The 21,230-nt window shown below is 47.4% G+C and overlaps 1 protein-coding gene across 4 annotated transcripts in view; it reads left to right on the plus strand.

The window, feature by feature from the left end:
• The window catches only part of LUC7L (LUC7 like), a 44,680-nt gene that overhangs the window by 13,679 nt on the left and 9,771 nt on the right, over positions 1-21,230 (plus strand). For all 4 annotated transcript variants that reach the window (XM_025370689.1, XM_025370686.1, XM_025370688.1 and 1 more), the window contains exons 4-6: positions 9,632-9,742; positions 11,706-11,849; positions 18,885-19,061. In XM_025370689.1, the coding sequence (XP_025226474.1) occupies positions 9,632-9,742; positions 11,706-11,849; positions 18,885-19,061 (432 nt within the window). The remainder of the gene's footprint in view (positions 1-9,631; positions 9,743-11,705; positions 11,850-18,884; positions 19,062-21,230) is intronic.

A 21,230-nucleotide genomic window follows, 5' to 3' on the forward strand; every position in this document is an offset into this window, starting at 1 on the left:
CGCCCAGGCTGGAGTGCAGTGGTGCGATCTCGGCTCGCTGCAACCTCCACCTCTTATGCCTCAGCCTCCCAAGTAGCTGTGATTACAGGCACCCGCCACCATGCCCAGCTAATTTTTGTATTTTTAGTAGAGATGGGGTTTCACCATGTTGGCCAGGCTGGTCTCAAACTCCTGACCTCAGGTGATCCCACCTGCCTTGGCCTACCAAAGTGTTGAGATTACAGGCCTGAGCCACTGCACCTGGCCTCGAGTAAGTTCTATTTATTTATTAACAAAAAATTATTTTTATCATTATTTTTTTTTTTGAGACAGAGTCTCACTCTTGTCGCCCAGGGTACAGTGCAGTGGCGTGATCTCGGCCCTCTGCAACCTCTGCCTCCTGGTTTCAAGTGATTCTCCTGCCTCAGCCTCCTAAGTAGCTGGAACTACAGGTGCACATCGCTACGGCTGGCTAATTTTTGTATCTTTAGTAGAGATGGGGTTTGCCATGTTGGCCAGGCTGGTCTCGAACTCCTGACCGCAGATGATCCATCCGCCTCAGCCTCCCAAAGTGTTGAGATTACAGTTGTGAGCCACTGTGCCCAGCCTATTTTAAAAATTTGTTGTGGCTACATAATAGGTGTGTATATTTTGGGGGTACCTGAGATGTTTCATTTGATACAGGAATGCAGTTCCCAATAAAGAATAAATTCTTGGACTGTGTGTGGTGGCTCACAGCTGTAATTCCAGCAATTTGGGAGGCTGAGGTGGGTGGATCACCTGAGGCCGGGAGTTCAAGACCAACATGGCCAACATGGTGAAACCCCGCCTCTACTAAAAATGCAGAAATTAGTTGGGCGTGATGGTGTGCTCCTGTAATCCCAACTACTTGGGAGGCTGAGGCGAGAGAATGACTTGAACCCGGGTGGTGGAGGTTGCGGTGAGCTGAGATCACACCATTGTACTTTATTCTGCTTGGGTGACAGAGCAAAAGTCCGTGTCAAAAAAAAAAAAAAAATTATATTTGAAATAGTAGCCTTGGCCAGGCGTGGTGGCTCACACCTGTAATCCCAGCACTTTGGGAGGCTGCGGCAGGCAGATTGTTTGAGCCCAGGAGTTCGAGACCAGCCTGGGCAACATGGGGAAATCTCGTCTCTACAAAAAAATGCCAGAGTTCGCTAGGCGTGGTGGCATGTGCCTGTAGTCCCAGCGATTTGGGAGGTTTAGGTAGGAGGATTGCTGGAGCCTGGTAAGTCGAGGCTGCATTGAGCTGTCATCACGGCACTACACTCCAGCCTGGGCGACAGAGTGAGATCCTGTCTCAATCAATCAGTCGATCAATCAATAAAAGCACATCTCAGCATTGCCAATTCTGAGAGGGTATTTGGTACACTTGCATATGCACAAAGATAAATTTGCTGTCGAATATTCATGCACCATTATGACCTCAGAAGGCAGGAACTGAAACTTCTGTGAGGAGCTGGTCAAATCATAGCCTTTTCTTACAGTGGAAGGACACGTAGCTGAGAAAAGGGACTGAGGTAGGTCAGTGCTGATGGGAGCTTATTTCCGAGGTAGGTTAGTTAAGAGGAAAAGCAAAGCAAAGTGTGATGTGATGTTTTCTTGGGGGTGGTTTTGTTTTGTTTGTTTGTTTGTTTGTTTTGAGATGGAGTCTTTTTTTGTCACCCAGGCTGGAGTGCAGTGGTGTGATCTCAGGTCACTGTAACGTCTGCCTCCCGGGTTCAAGTGATTCTCCTGCCTCAGGCATGAGCTACCACGCCCAGCTAATTTTTGTATTTTTAGAAGAAATGGAGTTTCACCATGTTAGTCGGGATGGTCTTGAACTCCTGACCTCAAGTGATCCACCCACCTCTGCCTCCCAAAGTGCTGGGATTACAGGAGTGAGCCACTGCACTGGCCATGGGGTGTTTTTTTTTAAAAGGGAGGGTGCCATATACTTGTTGACCTGTTTATGTGTGCAGAGAAGTTTTAGAGCAACCTAAGAGATTGTGAACATTTTCGCCTTGAGAGAGTAGGTTAGAGGGCTAGAACAGATGAGGGACCTTTTTGTACTATGTGAAAATGTACAATATACAAGAGTTACTTCCTGAAAACTGCCGCCATCTCCCACTCCCTAAAAGTGATTTTTGACCTTTCAGGGGGCTCATATTAAAATATTTAGGTCAGTCGAGGTGGCTCACGCCTGTAATCTCAGCACTTTGGGAGGTCGAGGCGGGCAGATCACAAGGTCAGGAGTTCAAGACCAGCCTGGCCAATATGGTACAAAACCGTGTCTACTGAAAATACAAAAATCAGCCAGGCATGGTGGCGGGCACCTATAGTCTCAGCTACTTGGGAGGCTGAGGCAGGAGAATCGCTTGAACCCAAGAGGCAGAGGTTGTAGTGAGCTTAAATTGTGCAGCTGCACTCCAGCCTGGACAACAGAGTGAGACTCTGTCTCAATAAAATAAAATAAAGTAAACAATTTGATAGGGAGTGTTTATAAACATGTGGAAAAGGAAAAGGTCCTCTTCCCTCAAAGAATTAAGAGTAAACCAGGGCCGGGCATGGTGGCTCACACCTGTTACCCAAGCACTTTGGGTGGCTGAGGCAGGCAGATCACCTGAGGTCGGGAGAGAGTAAACCGAGCTGGGCAGGCAAGGTGGCTCCTGCTTGTAATCCCATCACTTTCGAAGGCCGAAAGTGAAGGATCACTTGAGTCCAGGAGTTTAGCCTGAAGAACATGTTTCTAGGAAAAAAAAATTAAAAATTAAGCTGGGTGTGGTGGAGCAGCAGTGTTGTGGGACAGTGATCTGTCAAGGCACTGCTGGTGTTTTTGTTTTGTTTTGTTTAGTTTGTTTTTTTGAGACAGTGTCTCACTGTGTCGCCCAGACTGGAGTACAGTGGCATGATCTTGGCTCACTGCAACCTCTGCCTCCCCAGTTCAAGCGATTTTCCTGCCTCAGCCTCATGAGTAGCTGGGACTGCAGGTGCATGTCACCACACCGGGCCAATTTTTTGTATTTTCTTTTTTTTTTTTTGAGATGGAGTTTCGCTTTTGTCGCCCAGGCTGGAGTGCAGTGGTGCAATGATCTCAGCTCACTGCAACCTCTGCCTGCCGGGTTCTAGTAACTGTCCTACGTCAGCCTCCCAAGTAGCTGGGATTACAGGTATGCGCCACCATGCCCGGCTAATTTTTTCTGTTTTTAGTAGAGACAGGGTTTTACCATGCTGGTCAGGCTGGTCTCAAACTCCTGACCTTGTGATCCATCCGCATCGGCCTCCCAGAGTGCTGGGATTACAGGCATGAGCCATCGTGCCAGGCCCAGTTTTTTGTATTTTCAGTACACAGGGTTCCACCGTGTTAGCCAGGATGGTCTCTAGCTCCTGACCTCATGATTCGCCCGCCTCAGCTTCCCAAAGTGTTGGGATTATAGGAGTGATCCACTGCACCTGGCCTACTGTTGGTGTTTTAAACATTTTGTTCCAGAATTCCACTGTTGGAAATGTATCTTAAGGATATGTGAAAATGAATGCAGAGAAAAGATGTTTATTATAACTTATTTTAAGGGGGAAAAAAAGATGTAATACAACTATTGAGATAGGATCTTGTTCTGCCCAGGCTGGATTGCAATGGCATGATCATAGCTCATGGTAGCCTCCAACTCCTGGCCTCAAGCTATTCTCCTACTTCAGTCTTCTAAGTTCTGGGATTACAGTCACAAGCTACCACGCCTGGCCTAAAAGTACCTCTGCCTTGTGACTTATTTCTACAAATCTCTATCCTAAGAAAGTAATTGAAAATACATACAAACACAGATATGGTAAAGATGTTTGTGGGCCAGATACAGTGATCCATACCTGTAATCCTAGCGCTTTGGGAGACTGGGGCGGGTGGGTTGCATGAGCCCAATTGGAGACTAACGTGGTCAACATGACAAACCCTGTCTCTACAGAAAATACCAAAAAAATTAGCCAGACGAGGTGGCCTGCAATTGTAGTCCCAGCTACTCGAGGGGCTGAGGTTGGAGGATCAGTTGAGTCCAGAAGATCAAGGCTGAAGTGAGCTGTGATTGCACCACTCACGGTGCCCCAGCCTGGACAACAGAACAAGAGTCTGTCTCAGATAAATAAATCAATGAATAAATGATATTTATGACAAAATTGTTTATGAGATTGAAATTTGGATCCAAGATAAATGCCCAAGAAGAGAAATGAAAGAGTAAATTATAATGAATCTATATGATAGACTCTGCCCTTCATACTAATGTTAGTGAAACTTATCTAATGACTTCAATTGCTTATGATAGGCAGGGCGCAATGGCTCACACCTGTAATCCTAGCACTTTGGGAGGCTGAGGCAGGTGGATCATGAGGTCAGGATACCAGCCTGACCAACGTGGTGAAACAGTGTCTCTACTAAAAATACAAAAATTAGCTAGGTGTGGTGGCACGTGCCTGTAATCCCAGCTTCTCAGGAAGCTGAGGCAGGAGAATAGCTTGAACCCAGGAGGCAGAGGTTGCAGTGAGCCGAGATCGTGCCATTGCGCTGTAGCCTGGGCAACAGAGCGAGACTCCGTTTCAAAATAAAAAAATTGCTTATGAGAACACAAAACACAGACACAAAATACAAAGCTATAAAGATTTCAACTCAGCTGGGCGCGGTGGCACATGCCTGTAATCCCAGCACTTTGGGAGGCTGAGGCGGGCGGATCATGAGATCAGGAGATCAAGACCATCCTGGCAAACACGGTGAAACCCCGTCTCTACTAAAAATACAAAAAATTAGCCAGGCGTGGTAGCGGGTGCCTGTAGTCCCAGCTACTCGGGAGGCTGAAGCAGGAGAATGGCATGAACCAGGGAGGCAGAGCTTGCAGTAAGCCAAGATTGCACCACTGCACTCCAGCCTGGGTGACAGAGCGAGACTCCATCTCAAAAAAAAAAAAAAAATTTCAACTCAAGGCAGATGCAGTGGCTCACGCCTGTAATCCCAGCACTTTGGGAGGCTGAGGTGGGTGGATCACAAGGTCAGGAGATGGAGACCTTCCTGGCCAAGATAGTGAAACCCCATCTCTACTAAAAATAGAAAACATTAGCCAGGCATGATGGCGTCATCTGTAGTCCCAGCTGCTTTGGAGGGTGAGGCAGGAAAATCGCTTGAACTCGGGAGGCAGAGGTTGCAGTGAGCCAAGATGATTGCGCCACTGCACTCCAGTCCAGGAAACAGTGCGAGACTCGGTCTCAAAAAAAAAAAAAAGATTTCTGGCCGGGTGCGGTGGCTCATGCCTGTAATCTCAGCACTTTGGGAGGCCATGGCGGGCTGATTGCCTGAGGTCAGGAGTTCAAGACCAGTCTGACCAACATGGTGATAACCCATCTCTAATAAAAATACAAAAATAAAATTAGCCGGATGTGGTGGCGTGTGCCTGCAATCCCAGCTACTTGGGAGGCTGAGGCAGCGGAATTGCTTGAGCCTGGGAGGCAGAGGTTGCGGTGGGCTCAGATGGTACCACTACACTCCAGCCTGGGTGATAAGGTGAGACTGTGTCTCCCCCTCACCTTCCAAAAAAGACAATTGTGAGCCTTTATTTTCTGCCTGGACCATCACCTTAAGCTTGATGGATGGAACTCCTGGCACATTTCTACCCGGGATCCTCCCAGAACTCAGTTGTTTTTCCTGGGAGAAGATAAGCTCCCTATGCTCATCATTTACTCCTTCCAGCCTGATTCAGCCTCATCCTGACCACAAGAGACCCAGGCCTTGATTTGTTTTATCCGGAAGTTGTCTAGGAAAGGATGTATGCTGTATTTGTTACAAAGTAGTTGATAAATAAACCGTTTCTCAACTTGTAAACTGTCAAACAGGAATATTAATCATATTTAATTAAGGTCTGAAAAAGTTACAGATGGCCGAGACGGGCGGCTCACGAGGTCAGGAGATCGAGACCATCCTGGCTAACACGGTGAAACCCCGTCTCTACTAAAAAAATACAAAAAAACTAGGTGGGCGAGGTGGCGGGTGCCTGTAGTCCCAGCTGCCCGGGAGGCTGAGGCAGGAAAATTTTTGCAATTGAATGTCTTTTTTTAATCATTTAAATCTGCTTTTTTAAGAGACAGGCTAAAGTTGAGGAACACTTTGAAGGGAGAGGACAGTAGAACAGAAAACCACCTTTTAAAGAACTTGGCAGTTCTTGGTCGGCTTGTTCTCTGTTGTGAAGTTTACCATTTAGTTGTTTTTTTTTGTTTGAGTCAGAGTCTTTCTCTGTTGCCCAGGTTGGAGTACAATGGCTCACTGCAACCTCCACCTTCCAGGTTCAAGCGATTCTCCTGCCTCAGCCTCCCGAGTAGCTGGAATTACAGGCGCCCATCACCACGCCCAGCTAATTTTTTTGTATTTTTAGAAGAGATGAGGTTTCACCATGTTGGCCAGGCTGGTCTCATACTCCCAGAGTGTTGGGATTACAGGCGTGAGCCACTGTGCCGGGCCTACCATTTAGTTTTTAGGTTGTCAGACATCCGAGTCCATAGCCACAGGGACACCTGTCTGCTGTGCTTGGATTCTGCTTAAGGTGCAGGTAATTGCTTTGATTGGTTAAGGTATTGGGAGAGTTGTCAGCTGCCTATTTCCCATTTGACCCCTTGAGTGAATCCCTGAGTCTGTCTCAGGTGGGTGATTGATTGCTCCGCTTGGGCAGACTGTAGAGAGCCACTGTGTGGGTGAACCTGGGGCATCTCAGACTGGTCTGTTAGGGGCTGTTGTCCGAAGTAAGCATGGAAGAGAAGGCACAGTGACCCTTGTCAACTCCTTAGTACTTGGATCCTGATGAGCTCCAGCCAGCTCTTCATCTTTCCAGGAAGTTCGGTGTGCAGGTGCATAGAAGCAGTCAAATGCCAGATCATATGATTTCCTGATTCTTTGAACATACTGAAATGTTTACCACAGAGTATCTGGGTGACCAACAAGAGGCAGTTTATTTTTTTGAGAGGGAATCTCGCTCTTGTTGCCCAGGCTGGAGTGCAATGGCACAATCTCGGCTCACTGTAGCCTTTGCTTCCCGGGTTCAAGCGATTCTCCTGCCTCAGCCTCCCAAGTAGCTGGGATTACAAGCATGCACCACCACTCATGGCTAATTTTGTATTTTTAGTAGAGACAGGGTTTCACCGTGTTGGCCAGGCTGGTCTTTTATCCTCACCTCATGTGATTCACCCGCCTTGGCCTCCCAAAGTGCTGGGATTACAGGCGTGAGCTACTGTGCCTGGCCAAGAGGCAGTTTTTGAATTCCAAAATTATGAAATGATATCTGGGAGTCAGCCTTCATCAGTGATGCTGCTTGTCTTTTTTTCAACTTCTTGGGAGATTGGGCACCAGGAGACTTGGAGCTTCTTCCCTATCTTGACCTACTCCCAAGTATGCATTTTTTTGAAAAAAATATTTAAGATTTCTAGAGAAGATCATAATCTTCTCCTGTGTCCGTGTGATCCATTGTGGAGCGGTTTATTACAGCTGACTTACTCTCTCCTGTCCGTTTTAGGAGCAGTGACATGGATTATCACCCCTTAGTGTTTTCCTGTCATCTGCCTTCTCATCTCCACCTAAAATTTTGTTTTTGGTAAAAGATCGTGCTATCTAAACGTGTCATCATTGCAAAACAAGCTTATTTATGTTTAACATGATGCTGACATTAGCAGGCTGTCTTATGGTGTAATGTTAGTGTTTCTTACTATTGGTCACTGGCTGACAGTTGGAAAAGTGATACCGTGTCTGTATTTTTTTTTTTTTTTTTTTTGAGATGGAGCCTTGCTCTGTTGCCCAGGCTAGAGTACAGTGCTGCCATCTCAGCTTACTATAACCTCTGCCTCCCAGGTTCAAGCGATTCTTCTGCCTCAGCCTCCCAAGTAGCTGGGACTACAAGTGCGTGCCACCATGCCCAGCTAATTATTTTTAGTAGAGATGGGGCGTCACCATATTGGCAAGGTTGGTCTCTAACCTGACCTCATGATCCTCCCATCTCGGCCTCCCAAAGTGTTGGGATTACAGGTGTGAGGCACTGGGCCCTGCTTTTTTTCTTTCTTTTTTTTTTTTTTTTTTGAGATGCAGTCTCGCTCTGTCACCCAGGCTGGAGTGCAGTGGCCGAAGCTCCGCCTTCCGAGTTTATGCCATTCTCCTGCCTCAGCCTCCCGAGTAGCTGGGACTACAGGCGTCTGCCACCTCATCCGGCTAGTTTTTTGTATTTTTTAGTAGAGACGGGGTTTCACCGTGTTAGCCAGGATGGTCTCGATCTCCTGACCTCGTGATCCGTCCGTCTCGGCCTCCCAAAGTGTTGTTTTTTTTTTTTTGATACGGAGTCTTGCTCTGTTGCCTAGGCTGGAGTGCAGTGGTACGGTCTCGGCTCACTGCAACTTCTGCCTCCTGGGCTCAAGCGGTTCTCCTGCCTCAGCCTCCCGAGTAGCTGGGACTACAGGCACCCACCACCACGCCCGGCTAATTTTTGTATTTTTATTAGAGACCATGTTGGCCAGTCGGGTCTCGTACTGCTAACCTCAGATGAACTGCCCGCCTTGGCCTCCCAAAGTGCTGGGATTACAGGCATGAGCCACTGCGGCCGGTCCTGTCTGTAATTTTTTTTTTTTTTTTTTTTTTTTTTGAGACGGAGTCTTGCTCTGCCGCCCAGGCTGGAGTGCAGTGGCCGGATCTCAGCTCACTGCAAGCTCCACCTCCCGGGTTCACGCCATTCTCCTGCCTCAGCCTCCCGAGTAGCTGGGACTACAGGCGCCCGCCATCTCGCCCGGCTAGTTTTTTGTATATTTTAGTAGAGACGGGGTTTCACCGTGTTCGCCAGGATGGTCTTGATCTCCTGACCTCGTGATCCACCCGTCTCGGCCTCCTAAAGTGCTGGGATTACAGGCTTGAGCCACCGCACCCGGCCCCTGTCTGTATTTTTATCTGAAATTACGTTAGCCTTTGCCTAGTTATGGTGAATTAACGTTAGCATATGATAGTTGTCTTAATGTTTCCCACCAACCCTTTTCAGAGTAAGCAATTAGACGTCTAGAGTTTCTTTTCCTTTATCTGTTTGGGTAAATAGCAACCAGTTTTTCCTACTACTTTAGACAGTAGGCAATAACGAAATGTATTCATAGCTCTCAGTAATATTTGTTCTATTGTTTTGTTTTTGAGGTGAAAGGGGGGACCCTACCCTCAGAACATGAGGGAATAATATTTACGTGGCTCACAAAGACCAGTGAGTACATCATATGCATCTCTCACAACTCCCCAGAAGAGGGCCTCCAGCACGAGTCTAGGCTCAGCCTTTTCTTTCCCTCCGAGAACTCCGTGAATTGCTCCAAGTGTTTTAATTTTCCTCAGAATTTCTTTGTAATGTTATTGAGGGTTGGAGTCCTGTGACAAATTTTGGAAATGAATAAATCCAGTGAGAAGACCATGCTTCCAAACAATCATTCTGTTTAACAGATCCCCTTGATTTAATGCAATTATGAATGTGTTAGTGGTAGTGTAGTTTAAGATCTTCCCAGTGAATCCACAGGCTTTAAAAAAATGAACCTAGGAGTGTATTTCCTATCAAGTAAATGGGTTCTAAGACTTTATGCTTTACACATAATTGATTATAGCTCTCTGCTTTTCCAATGCTAGGCAATGGATCACTTGGAGTCCTTTATTGCGGAATGTGATCGGAGAACTGAGCTCGCCAAGAAACGGCTGGCAGAAACACAGGAAGAAATCAGTGCGGAAGTTTCTGCAAAGGTATGCTTGGGCGGCTTCGCTGCCTGGGATGTTCTTGCAAAGACTGGCTTCTCAAAAGCTTTTTTTTTTTTTTTTTTTTTTTGAGATGGAGTCTCACTCTGTCACCCAGGCTGGAGTGCAGTGGTGCAGTCTTGGCTCACTGCAAGCTCCGCTTCCTGGATTCACGCCCTTCTCTTGCCTCAGCCTCCTGAGTAGCTGGAACTACAGGCACCCGCCATCACGCCCGGCTAATTTTTTGTATTTATAGTAGAGACGAGGTTTCACCGTGTTAGCTAGAATGGTCTCGATCTGCTGACTTCATGATCCGCCTGCCTCAGCCTCCCAAAGTGCTGGGATTACAGGCATGAGCCACTGCGCCTGGCCTTGTCAATAGCTGTTAACTCACCCTCAGCACTGATTGTGTGGACAGTACTGTCTGCCTTATTCCAGTTACGGATAGAGGGCTGTGGTCAAGCATTCATGTGTCATCGAATTCTCATCCCTCAGGAGTTACTACCTCTGTCTTTATTCTGTCCATTTTTGTCCTCTATACATGGTTTATTATTATTATTTTTATTTTAATGTATTCTTCGCTGAGTTTGGTGGCTCACGCTTGTAGTCCCAGCGCTTTGGGAAACCAAGGTTGGGGCAGATCGCTTGAGCCCAGGAGTTTTAGACCAGCCTAGACAACATGAAGAAACTCCATCTCTACAGAAAATACACATATTAGCCAGGCTTGGTGGTGCACATGCGCATCCCAGTTACTCAGGAGGTTGAGGTGGGAGGGACACTTCAGCTTGGGGAGATTGAGGCTGCAGTGAGGTATGATCATGCTACTTTACTCCAGCCTGGATGACAGAGTGAGACCCTGCCTCAAAAAAAAAAAACATTGTGGGTTTCTTTTTTGTTTTTTTTTTTTGATACAGTCTTGCTCTGTCGCCCAGGCTAGAGTGCAGTGTCACCATCTTGGCTCACTACAAGCTCCATCTCCCAGGTTTATGCCCTTCTCCTGCCTTAGCACCCCAAGTAGCTGGGACTACAGGTGCCTGCCACCACGCCCGGCTAATTTTTTGTATTTTTAGTAGAGACGGGGTTTCACCGTGTTAGCCAGAATGGTTTCTATCTCCTGACTGACCTCGTGATCCGCCCGCCTCGTTTTCTCAAAGTGCTGGGATTACAGGCATGAGCCACTGCGCCCAGCCATGTTTATTTTATTTTTTTTTAAATAGAGATGGAGTGTCTGTTGCCCAGGCTGGTCTGGAACTCTTGGGCTTAAACGATCCTCCCACCTTGTCCTCCCGAAGTGCTGGGTTTACAGGTGTGAGCCAGCATGCCCGGCCTCTGCATGTTGTTTTAAACTTTAATATCTTCACATAAATCTGGAAAGAACTGGAAAGGAAATGGTCATACTGTGGTACATCCATGTCATAGAATGAAAAAGGAAGTAGATTTATATGTAGTTAGCTTGAGTGCCAGTGACATCACTCTTCTGTTTTTCTCTTCAGTGGAACTAAGTCTCTCCTTGGTTTTTCTTTTCAGTGTTGTAAAAGCATTGCTTAGGATTTATGCAATTGCTAATTTGACCAAAGGTGCTGTTTTGTTTCAGAAGGTAAATCCTAGTAATTAGGTATTTTGCTTATAGCTTAAATCTGTGCACTGAAATCTAGACATTTTATTAGCCATACCCTGAAGAAAAAGTCATAAAGAGAGACAGCCTAGACAATGACCAATCTATGGTGATCCTTGGAACCATGTTGGAAGTGACAAAGGTGCTCCTGGTTTCATTGGAACACAGCACACAGGCTTCGTTTGTGGTTAGTCTCAATGCTGGCAGTAAGGATGCCGTCATTGTTAAGTGAGGATCTTTAGCTCTTCCATGTATTTTCAGTACAACAGACTGGAAATGGAGCAGGAGAAACCCTTGTTGTCTTTGCATTCACTTTCAGTTTTAGACGTCTGATAACCTCGTTCTTTCTCTTCACAGGCAGAAAAAGTACATGAGTTAAATGAAGAAATAGGAAAACTCCTTGCTAAAGCCGAACAGCTAGGGGCTGAAGGTAATGTGGATGAATCCCAGAAGATTCTTATGGAGGTGGAAAAAGTTCGTGCGAAGAAAAAAGAAGCTGAGGTTGGTGAGAGAAATGTCTTAGGGAAAGAAATCTCAGTAATTTGGCAGAGATGACTATTTAAATTAATTTAGCCCTTGCTTGCTTGCATTTTTTAAAAAATTTGTAAACTTTGGGCTGGGCAAAGTGGCTCACGCCTGTAATCCCAGCACTCTGGGAGGCCGAGGTGGGTGGATCACGAGGTCAGGAGATCAAGACCATCCTGGCTAACGTGGTGAAACCTCGTCTCTACTAAAAATACAAAAAAATTAGCCAGGTGTGGTGGCGGGTGCCTGTAGTCCCAGCTGCCCGGGAGGCTGAGGCAGGAGAATAGTGTGAACCGGGGAGGTGGAGCTTGCAGTGAGTTGAGATTGCACCACTGCACTCCAGCCTGGGCGACAGAGCGAGACTCCGTCTCAAAAAAAAAGAAAAATTATAAACTTTGTTTTTTCAAGCAGTTGTAGCTTCATGGCTAAATTGAGAGGAAAGTACAGAGATTCTCCGTGTATCCCTTCCTCAGACAGCCTCCTCCATTCCCAGCGTCCGCCACAGTTAGTGGGTCTACACTGACTTGTCGTTATCACCCAAAGTCTGTAGGCTGTGGTGAATGGTGTCATGTATGGTCTGTAAACGTTTGCATGTATCTTTTTTTTTTCTTTTTCTATTTATTTATTTATTTATTTATTTATTTAGAGGTGGAGTCTCGTTCCGCCACCCAGGCTGGAGTGCAGTGGCGCGATCTCGGCTCACTGCAAGATCCACCTCCCGAGTTCACACCATTCTCCTGCCTCAGTCTCCCGAGTAGCTGGGACTACAGGTGCCCACCACCACGCCCGGCTGATATTTTTGTATTTTTAGTAGAGACGGGGTTTCACCGTGTTAGCCAGGATGGTCTCAATCTCTTGACCTTGTGATCCACCTGCCTCGGCCTCCCAAACTGCTGGGATTACAGGAGTGAGCCACCACGCCAGGCCCATGGCTAATTTTTTTTTTTTTTTTTGGCATTTTTAGTAGAGATGAGGTTTCACCATGTTGGCCAAGCTGGTCTCGAACTTCTGACCTCAGGTGATCCATCTGCCTCGGCCTCCCAAAGTGCTGGAATCACAGGCATGAGCCACTTTTCCAGGCCATTTGCTACCTTTTATGAGTCTTGTAATTTTCCTCATAGTGAAGATCTTATACATACTTTGTTAGATTTCTTCCTAAGTATTTCACTCTTGGGGGTGCTGGTATAAATAGTAATTTGTTTTTTGGTTTTTGTTTTTGTGTTTTTTGAGATGGAGTCTCATTCATGCGACCAGGCTGGAGTGCAGTGGTGTGATCTTGGCTCACTGCTACCTCCGCCTCCTGGGTTCAGGCGATTCTCCTGCCTCAGCCTCCCAAGTAGCGCTTGCCACCGTGCCTGGCTAATTTTTTGTGTTATTAGTAGAGATAGGATTTAACCGTGTTAGCGAGGATGGCTTTCATCTCCTGACCTCATGATCCGCCCGCCAAAGTGCTGGGAGTACAGGCGTGAGCCACCGCGCCCGGCCCTCCCCGCCCCCTGCCCCGAGATGGTCTCACTTTCTCACCCAGTCTGAGTGCAGTGGCGCAATCTTGGCTCACTGCAGCCTTGATCTCCTGGGCTCATTTGATTCTCCTGCTTCATCTCCTCAAATAGTTAGGACTACAGGTGCATGCCACAGGCCTCCCTTTCCCCCTCCGCCTCCCCGAGATGGTCTGTCTTTCTCACCCAGGCTGGAGTGCAGTGGCACAATCTTGGCTCATTGCAGGCTTGATCTCCTGGACTCATTTGATCCTCCCACCTCAGCCCTTCAAGTAGCTAGGACTGAAGGCGTGTGCCACAAAGCACAGCTAATTTTTTGTATTTTTTGGAGAGACGGGGTTTCGCCATGTTGTCAAGGCTGGTCTCAAATTGCTGGGCTAAAGCGATCTGCACACCTCAGCCTCCCAAAGTGCTAGGATTAGAGGCAAGAGCCACCATGCCTGGCCTCTTGTAATGCCTTTATCTGGTTTTGGTATTATGGTAATATTGTCCCCATAGAAGGAGTTAGGAAATATTCTCTCTGTTTTTCTGAAAGAGATTGTAGAGAATTGGCATGATTTCCTCCCTAATGCCTTGGTAGAATTCACCAGTAAACCCATCTGGACCTGATGCTTTCTGTCTTGGAAGGTTATTAATATATAGATCCATTCAGATCATCTATTTCTTCTTGTGTAAGTTTGGCAGATTGTGTCTTTCAACATTATTTTTTTTACACAGTTTCTCGCTCTGTTGCTCAGGCTAGAGCGCAGTGATGTGATGTCGGCTGACTGCAACCTCCGCCTTCTGGGTTCAAGCAATTCTCCTGCCTCAGCCTCCCGAGTAGCTGGGATTACAGGCATGCTCCACCACGCCTGGCTAATTTTTGTATTTTTAGTAGAGAAGACGGGGTTTCACCATGTTGGTCAGGCTGGTCTCAAACTCCTGACCTCAAGTGATCCACCTGCCTCAGCCTCCCTAAGTACTGGGATTACAGGCCCCTGGCTGTCTTTCAAGGGATTGGTCCATTTCATCTAGTTTATCACTTTTGTGGGCATAGAGTTGTTGTTGTTGTTTTTAAGAGTTGTTTATATTATTCCTTTAAAGTGCATGGATCCGTAATGATGTCCTGTTTTTCATTTCTGATATTGGTACAGTCATGTCTTTCTTAATGACAAGGATTAAATATTCTGAGAAGTGCGTTCCATGGTTTCATCATTGTGAGCACATTATAGAGTGTGGTTACACAAACCTAGATGGTGTAGCCGTGTGGGCTGTACGGTAGAGCCTGTTGCTGCTGGACTACACACCTGTACAGCTTGTTAGTGTACTGAATACTATAGGCAGTTGCAACACAATGGTAAATATTTGCGTATGTAAACATAGAAAAGGTACAGTAAAAATACAGTATAAAAGATGAAAAATAACACTTGATATAGTTTGGACGTGTGGCACATCCAAATCTCATGTTGAAATGTGACCTCCAGTGTTGAAGGTGGGGTCTAGTGGGAGGTGTTTGGGTCATGGGGATGGTTCCCTCATCAATGGCCTGTTGCCCTCCATGGGATAATGAGTTCACCTGAGAGCTGATTGTTTAAAGAAGCCTAGGTCCTCCTCTCTCTCTAGCTCCTTCTTTTGCCATGTGATATGCTGACTCCCCTTTTGCCGCCTTCTGCCCAGAGTAAAAGCTTACAGAGGGTGGCTGCGGTGGCTCATGCCTGTAATCTCAACACTTTGGAAGGTTGAGGCAGGAGGATTGCTTGAGTCCAGGAGTTTGAGACCAGCCTAGGCAACATAGGGTTACCCCATCTTTACAAAGAAGTTAAAAATTCGGCCGTGCCTGTAATCTCAGCACCTTGGGAGGCCAAGGTAGGTGCATCACCTGAGGTCAGGAGTTCGATATGCCATTTAGTGAAACTGTGTTTCTACTAAAAATACAAAAATTAGCTAGGTGTGGTGGCGGGCACCTATAATCCCAGCTACTTGGGAGACTGAAGTAGGAGAATCGCTTGAACCGAGAGGCGAATGGAGATCACACCATTGCACTCCAACCTGGGTGACAGAGCAAGACTCTGTCTCAAAAAAGCCGGGCGCGGTGGCTCACGCCTGTATCCCAGCACTTTGGGAGGCCGAGGCAGGTGGATCACAAGGTCAGGAGATTCAGACCATCCTGGCTAACACGGTGAAACCCCGTCTCTACTAAAAAAAAAAAAAAAAAAGATACAAAAAATTAGCCAGGTATGGTGGCAGGTGCCTGTGGTCTCAGCTGCTCAGGAGGCTGAGGCAAGAGAATGGTGTGAACCCGGGAGGCAGAGCTTGCAGTGACGGGAGATCATGCCACTGCACTCCAGCCGGGGTCACAGAGTGAGCCTCCATCTCAAAAATAAAAATAAAAATAAAAAACAACAACCAGATGTGGTGGCAGGCGCCTATAATCCCAGCTACTGGGGAGGCTGAGGGAGGAGGATCTCTTGCGTCTGGGAGGGGAGAGGTTGCAGTGAGTGGAGATCACACCACTGCACTCCAGCCTGGGCGACGACAGAGCGAGATTCCGTCTCAAAAAAAAAAAAAATATCCAGGGCCGAACCAGATGTGGTGGTTCATGCCTGTAATCCCAGCACTTTGAGAGGGCAATGTGGGTGGATCACTTGAGGTCAGAAATTCGAGACCAGCTTGGCCAACGTGGTGGAACCCTGTCTCTACTAAAAATACAAAAATTAGCCAGGCTTGGTGGCCATTGGGTGGGTGTGCAGGACCCTGGCAGCACTGATTTCTGTGGTGTTTTGGCACCTCTGGCGTCTTTTGTAATCCCAGTAGCAGGTGGGGTGTTCAGTAGTCTTAAAGCTTCTTTTCTGCCCTTTGGGTGACTTTTTCTGGTTTCCACATTGAGGGTTTTATCACTTTTTTTGTTTCTTTTTTTAAGTAGGGTCTCACTCTGTCACCTGGGCTGGAGTTCAGTGGCACGATCATGACTCGCTGCAGCCTCGACCTCCTGGGCTCAAGTGACCCTCCCACCTCAGCCTCCTGCTTAGCTGGGAGTGTGGGAATGCACCACTATGCCTGGTTAATTTTTGGAATTTTTGTAGAGGCGGATCACCTGAGGTCATGAGTTCGAGACCAGCCTGGCCAACATGGTGAAACCCCATCTCTACCAAAAATACAGAAATTAGCTGGGCGTGGTGGCACATTCCTGTAATCCCCGTTACTTGGGAGGCTGAGGCAGGAGAATCACTTGAAACCGGGAGGCAGATGTTGCCGTGAGCAAGATCGTACCACTGCCCTCCAGCCTGGGCGACAAGAGTGAAATTCCATCTTAAAAAAAAAAAAGAAAAAAGTTATGTAAATGGCATCATACAGTATGTAACTTTTTGGGATTGACTTTTTTTACTCAACATACTTAGAATTTATTTTGAAAGGCCGGGCGCGGTGGCTCAAGCCTGTAATCCCAGCACTTTGGGAGGCCGAGGCGGGTGGATCACAAGGTCAGGAGATCGAGACTATCCTGGCTAACATGGTGAAACCCCGTCTCTACTAAAAATACAAAAAACTAGCCGGGCGCGGTAGCGGGCGCCTGTAGTCCCAGCTACTTGGGAGGCTGAGGCGGGAGAATGGTGTGAACCCGGGGGGCGGAGCTTGCAGTGAGCCAAGATCGCGCCACTGCACTCCAGCCTGGGAGACACAGTGAGACTCCGTCTCAAAAAAAAAAAAAGCTGGGCGCGGTGGCTCACGCCTGTAATCCCAGCACTTTGGGAGGCCGAGGCGGGCGGATCACGAGGTCAGGAGATCGAGACCATCCTGGCTAACATGGTGAAACCCCGTCTCTACTAAAAATGCAAAAAATTAGCCGGGCGAGGCGGTGGGCGCCTGTAGTCCCAGCTACTCGGGAGGCTGAGGCAGGAGAATGGCGTGAACCCGGGAGGCGGAGCTTGCAGTGAGCCGAGATCGCGCCACTGCGCTCCAGCCTGGGCGACTAAGCAAGACTCTGTCTCAAAAAAAAAAGAATTTATTTTGAAAGATGTTAGAGGGTGGCTTTTAAGGTTTCAAAACTATAGAAGAGGACAGAGTAATATTATGAATATTTGTGTACCACAATATTGTTTTCGCTTCAGTTTTTTTTTTTTTAAGTTATGTAGCATACAATAATGGAAATTTAAGTTCTTGTTCTTTCCTTGTCTACTTTTTTTTTTTTTTTTTGAGACAGAGTCTCGCTCTGTTGCCCAGGCTGGAGTGCTGTGGTGCGATCTCAGCTCACAGCATCCTCTGACTCCCGGGTTCAAGCAGTTCGGATTGAAGGTGCCCGCCACCACGCCCGGCTAATTTTTTTGTATTTTTAATAGAGACGGGGTTTCATCATCTCGGCCAGGCTGGTCTTGAACTCCGACTTTGTGATCCACCTGCGTTGGCCTCCCAAAGTGCTGGGATTACAGGCGTGAGCCACTGTGCCCGACGTGTTTTTTTAATATTAGAGAGAAGGTCTTGCTGTCATCCAGGGTCGCCCAGACTGAAGTGTAGTGGCGTAATCACAGGTCACTGCCCCTTTGACCCCCTGGGCTCAAGCAGTCCTCCCGAATCAGTCTCTTGAGTAGGTGGAACTATAGGTGCATGCCACCACATCGGGCTAATTATTTTTGTATTTTTAGAGACTGGGTCTTGCTGTGTTGCTCAGCGTGGTCTCAAGCTCCTGGGCTCAAGTGATCCTCCTGCTTCACTCTCCCAAAGTGCTGAGATTATGGGCGAGAGTCACTGCACCAGGCCTGGAATACAATTTTTTTTTTTCTTTCTTTTTGGAGTTTTGCTCTGTCCTCCAGGTTGGAGTGCAGTGGCGTGATCTCAGCTCACTGCAATTTCCACCTCCTAGGCTCAAGCGATTTGTGCCTTAGCCTCCCCAGTAGCTGGAATTACGGGTGCCTGTCACCATGCCTGGCTAATTTTTGTATTTTTAGTAGAGACAGGGTTTTGCTTTGTTGGCCAGGCTCATCTTGAACTAGCCTGAAGTGATCCGTCCACCTTAGCCTCCCAGAGTGCTGAGATTACACGCATGAGCCACTGAGCCTCACCTATTAGCGCAGTTTTTTGTTTTTTGTTTTTTTGTTTTTTGTTTTTTTTAGATGGAGTCTCGCTCTATTGCCAGGCTGGAGTGCACTGCAACCTCCACTTCCCAGGATCAAGTGACTCTCCTGCCTCAAGCCTCCTGAGTAGCTGGCGACTACAGGCATGTGCCACCATGCCCAGCTAATTTTTGTGTTTTTAGTAGAGACAGGGTTTCACGATGTTGACCAGGATGGTCTTGATCTCTTGACCTCGTGTTCCACCCGCCTTGGCCTCGCAAAGTACTGGGACCGTGCCTGGCCGCATTTTTTAAATAGTGAAAATTGAGTTGGTTATAAATATCTCAAGTTTTTTTTTTTTTTTTTTTTTTTTAGTATTTGTTTAAAAGTCACCTTTGTCATCTTATCAAATATTTTCATTTTGGAGATAGAATTTGTGGTGGCAGTTCTGTATATCTCACTTTTATTTCTCCATTTTCCTTCTCCAGGAAGAATACAGAAATTCCATGCCTGCGTCCAGTTTTCAGCAGCAAAAGCTGCGTGTCTGCGAGGTCTGTTCAGCCTACCTTGGTCTCCATGACAATGACCGTCGCCTGGCAGACCACTTCGGTGGCAAGTTACACTTGGGGTTCATTCAGATCCGAGAGAAGCTTGATCAGTTGAGGGTATGTTCATGTATTTCTGGAGAAAGCTGAGGAGTCTTGGGGTGTCTTCACATTTCTTTAATTTTTAAAAACCTTATGTTTTGGCTGGGCGTGATGGTTCATGCCTGTAATCCCAGCACTTTGGGAGGCCAAGGTGGGCGGATTACCTGAGTTCAGGAGTTCGAGACCAGACTGACCAACATGGTGAAACCCCGTCTCTACCAAAAATACAAAAATTAGCTGGGCGTTTTGATGTGCGCCTGAAATCCCAGCTACTCAGGAGCCTGGGGCAGGAGAATTGCTTAAACCCGGGAGGCGGAGGTTGCAGCAAGCCGAGATCATGCCATTGCACTCCACCCTGGGCGACAGAGTGAGACTCCATCTCAAAAAAAAACAAAAAACCTTATGTTCTGATCTCTGAGAACTTGAGTTTTATAGTGAAATACTCAGATTTCATCACTTGGGTTCACACAAGAGACATGATAGCTCAAAGTCCAAAGATAGCTCAAAGTCCAAAGGAGCCTTGGAGATTTATTCTGGACCCTGTTGTTAAGGGAAGAAAATGGCAGAGCCTATTCCCAGGGTACATACAGCTCGTTGTGTACCTCTGAAATAGCTTCCGTTTGGAGATGAAAAAGCATCTGTGTGGTTGGTCAACACAGAATGTCACATATCCTGGCTTCTTGAAGCCTGTGAGCCATCTCAGAAGGGCAAGGTGAGGATGGGATTTTTCTGGTAGCATTGTACCATATCTCTGTTCCTTCCTCAAGGCTCTAAGACATTTAAAACCTTTTTTTTTTTTGAGATGGAGTCTCACTCTGTTGCCCAGGCTGGAGAACAGTGGCGCGATCTCGGCTCACTGCAAACTCCGCCTCCCAGGTTCACATCATTTTCCTGCCTCAGCCTCCTGAGTAGCTGGGACTACAGGTGCCCGCCACCACGCTCGGCTAATTTTTGTTGTTGTTGTTGTATTTTTAGTAGAGACAGGGTTTCACCGTTTTAGCCAGGATGGTCTCAATCTCCTGACCTCGTGATCCGCCCTCCGTGGCCTCCCAAAGTGCTGGGGCCACAGGCGTGAGCCACCGCGCCCGGCCGACATTTAAAAACTTTAAGTACAAAATGCTAAGAAGAAAAGTTGGATGTGCTTCCACTGCTTTGAATTGTCTTCCTTCACACTGATGGAGCTCCCCCTTACCGCATATTAGGACCTCAGAATAGGATGGTGGGAAATTAGCCAGCCTCCCCCCATATACCTAAAATGTAGTGGAGGGACAGACATGTCGCTGACTGCAGAACGCTGCAGTGACCATGGCCGAGGGCCTTGTGTGCCCCAGGAAGGAGCTGCTCACTCAGGCAGCATATGGCAGGGCGGTGCACCTGAGGAGGGTCCCATAGGTGATTGTGTGAACCTGGGACCGTGATGGGAGCTGGTGCAGCAGTGAGGCTTTTCTCGGCCACTGATCTTGAAACATTTTGCTTCCGTGTTCCCGAGAGAATTTTGAAAAGCAATGTACTCTGTCACATTTTTAAGTTGTAATTTTTCTTTATAAGTTTATAGGTGGCCGGGCGCGGTGGCTCAAGCCTGTAATCCCAGCACTTTGGGAGGCCGAGAAGGGCGGATCACGAGGTCAGGAGATCGAGACCATCCTGGCCAACACAGTGAAACCCCGTCTGTACTAAAAAGTACAAAAAACTAGCCGGGCGAGGTGGCGGGCGCCTGTAGTCCCAGCTACTCGGGAGGCTGAGGCAGGAGAATGGCGTAAACCCGGGAGGCGGAGCTTGCAGTGAGCCGAGATTGTGCCACTGCACTCCAGCCTGGGTGACAGAGTGAGACTCCATCACAAAAACAAACAAACAAACAAAAAAGTTTATAGGTATAAAAGACGTAAAAATGAGGCTGGGCGCGGTGGCTCATACCTGTAATCCCAGCACTTTGGGAGGCCGAGGCAGGTGGATCATGAGGTCAGGAGTTCAAGACCAGCCTGGCCAACATAGTGAAACCCCGTCTCTACTAAAAATACAAAAATTACCTGGGTGTGGTAGCAGGTGCCTGAAATCCCAGCTACTCGGGAGGCTGAGGCAGGAGAATCGCTTGACCTGGGAGTCGGAGGTAGCAGTGAGCTGGAATCGCGCCATTGCACTCCAGCCTGGGAGACAGCGCAAGACTCTGTCTCAAAAAAAAAAAAAAAA

This window comes from Theropithecus gelada, chromosome 20 (genome assembly GCF_003255815.1).
Source record: "Theropithecus gelada isolate Dixy chromosome 20, Tgel_1.0, whole genome shotgun sequence".
Taxonomy (NCBI): domain Eukaryota; kingdom Metazoa; phylum Chordata; class Mammalia; order Primates; family Cercopithecidae; genus Theropithecus; species Theropithecus gelada.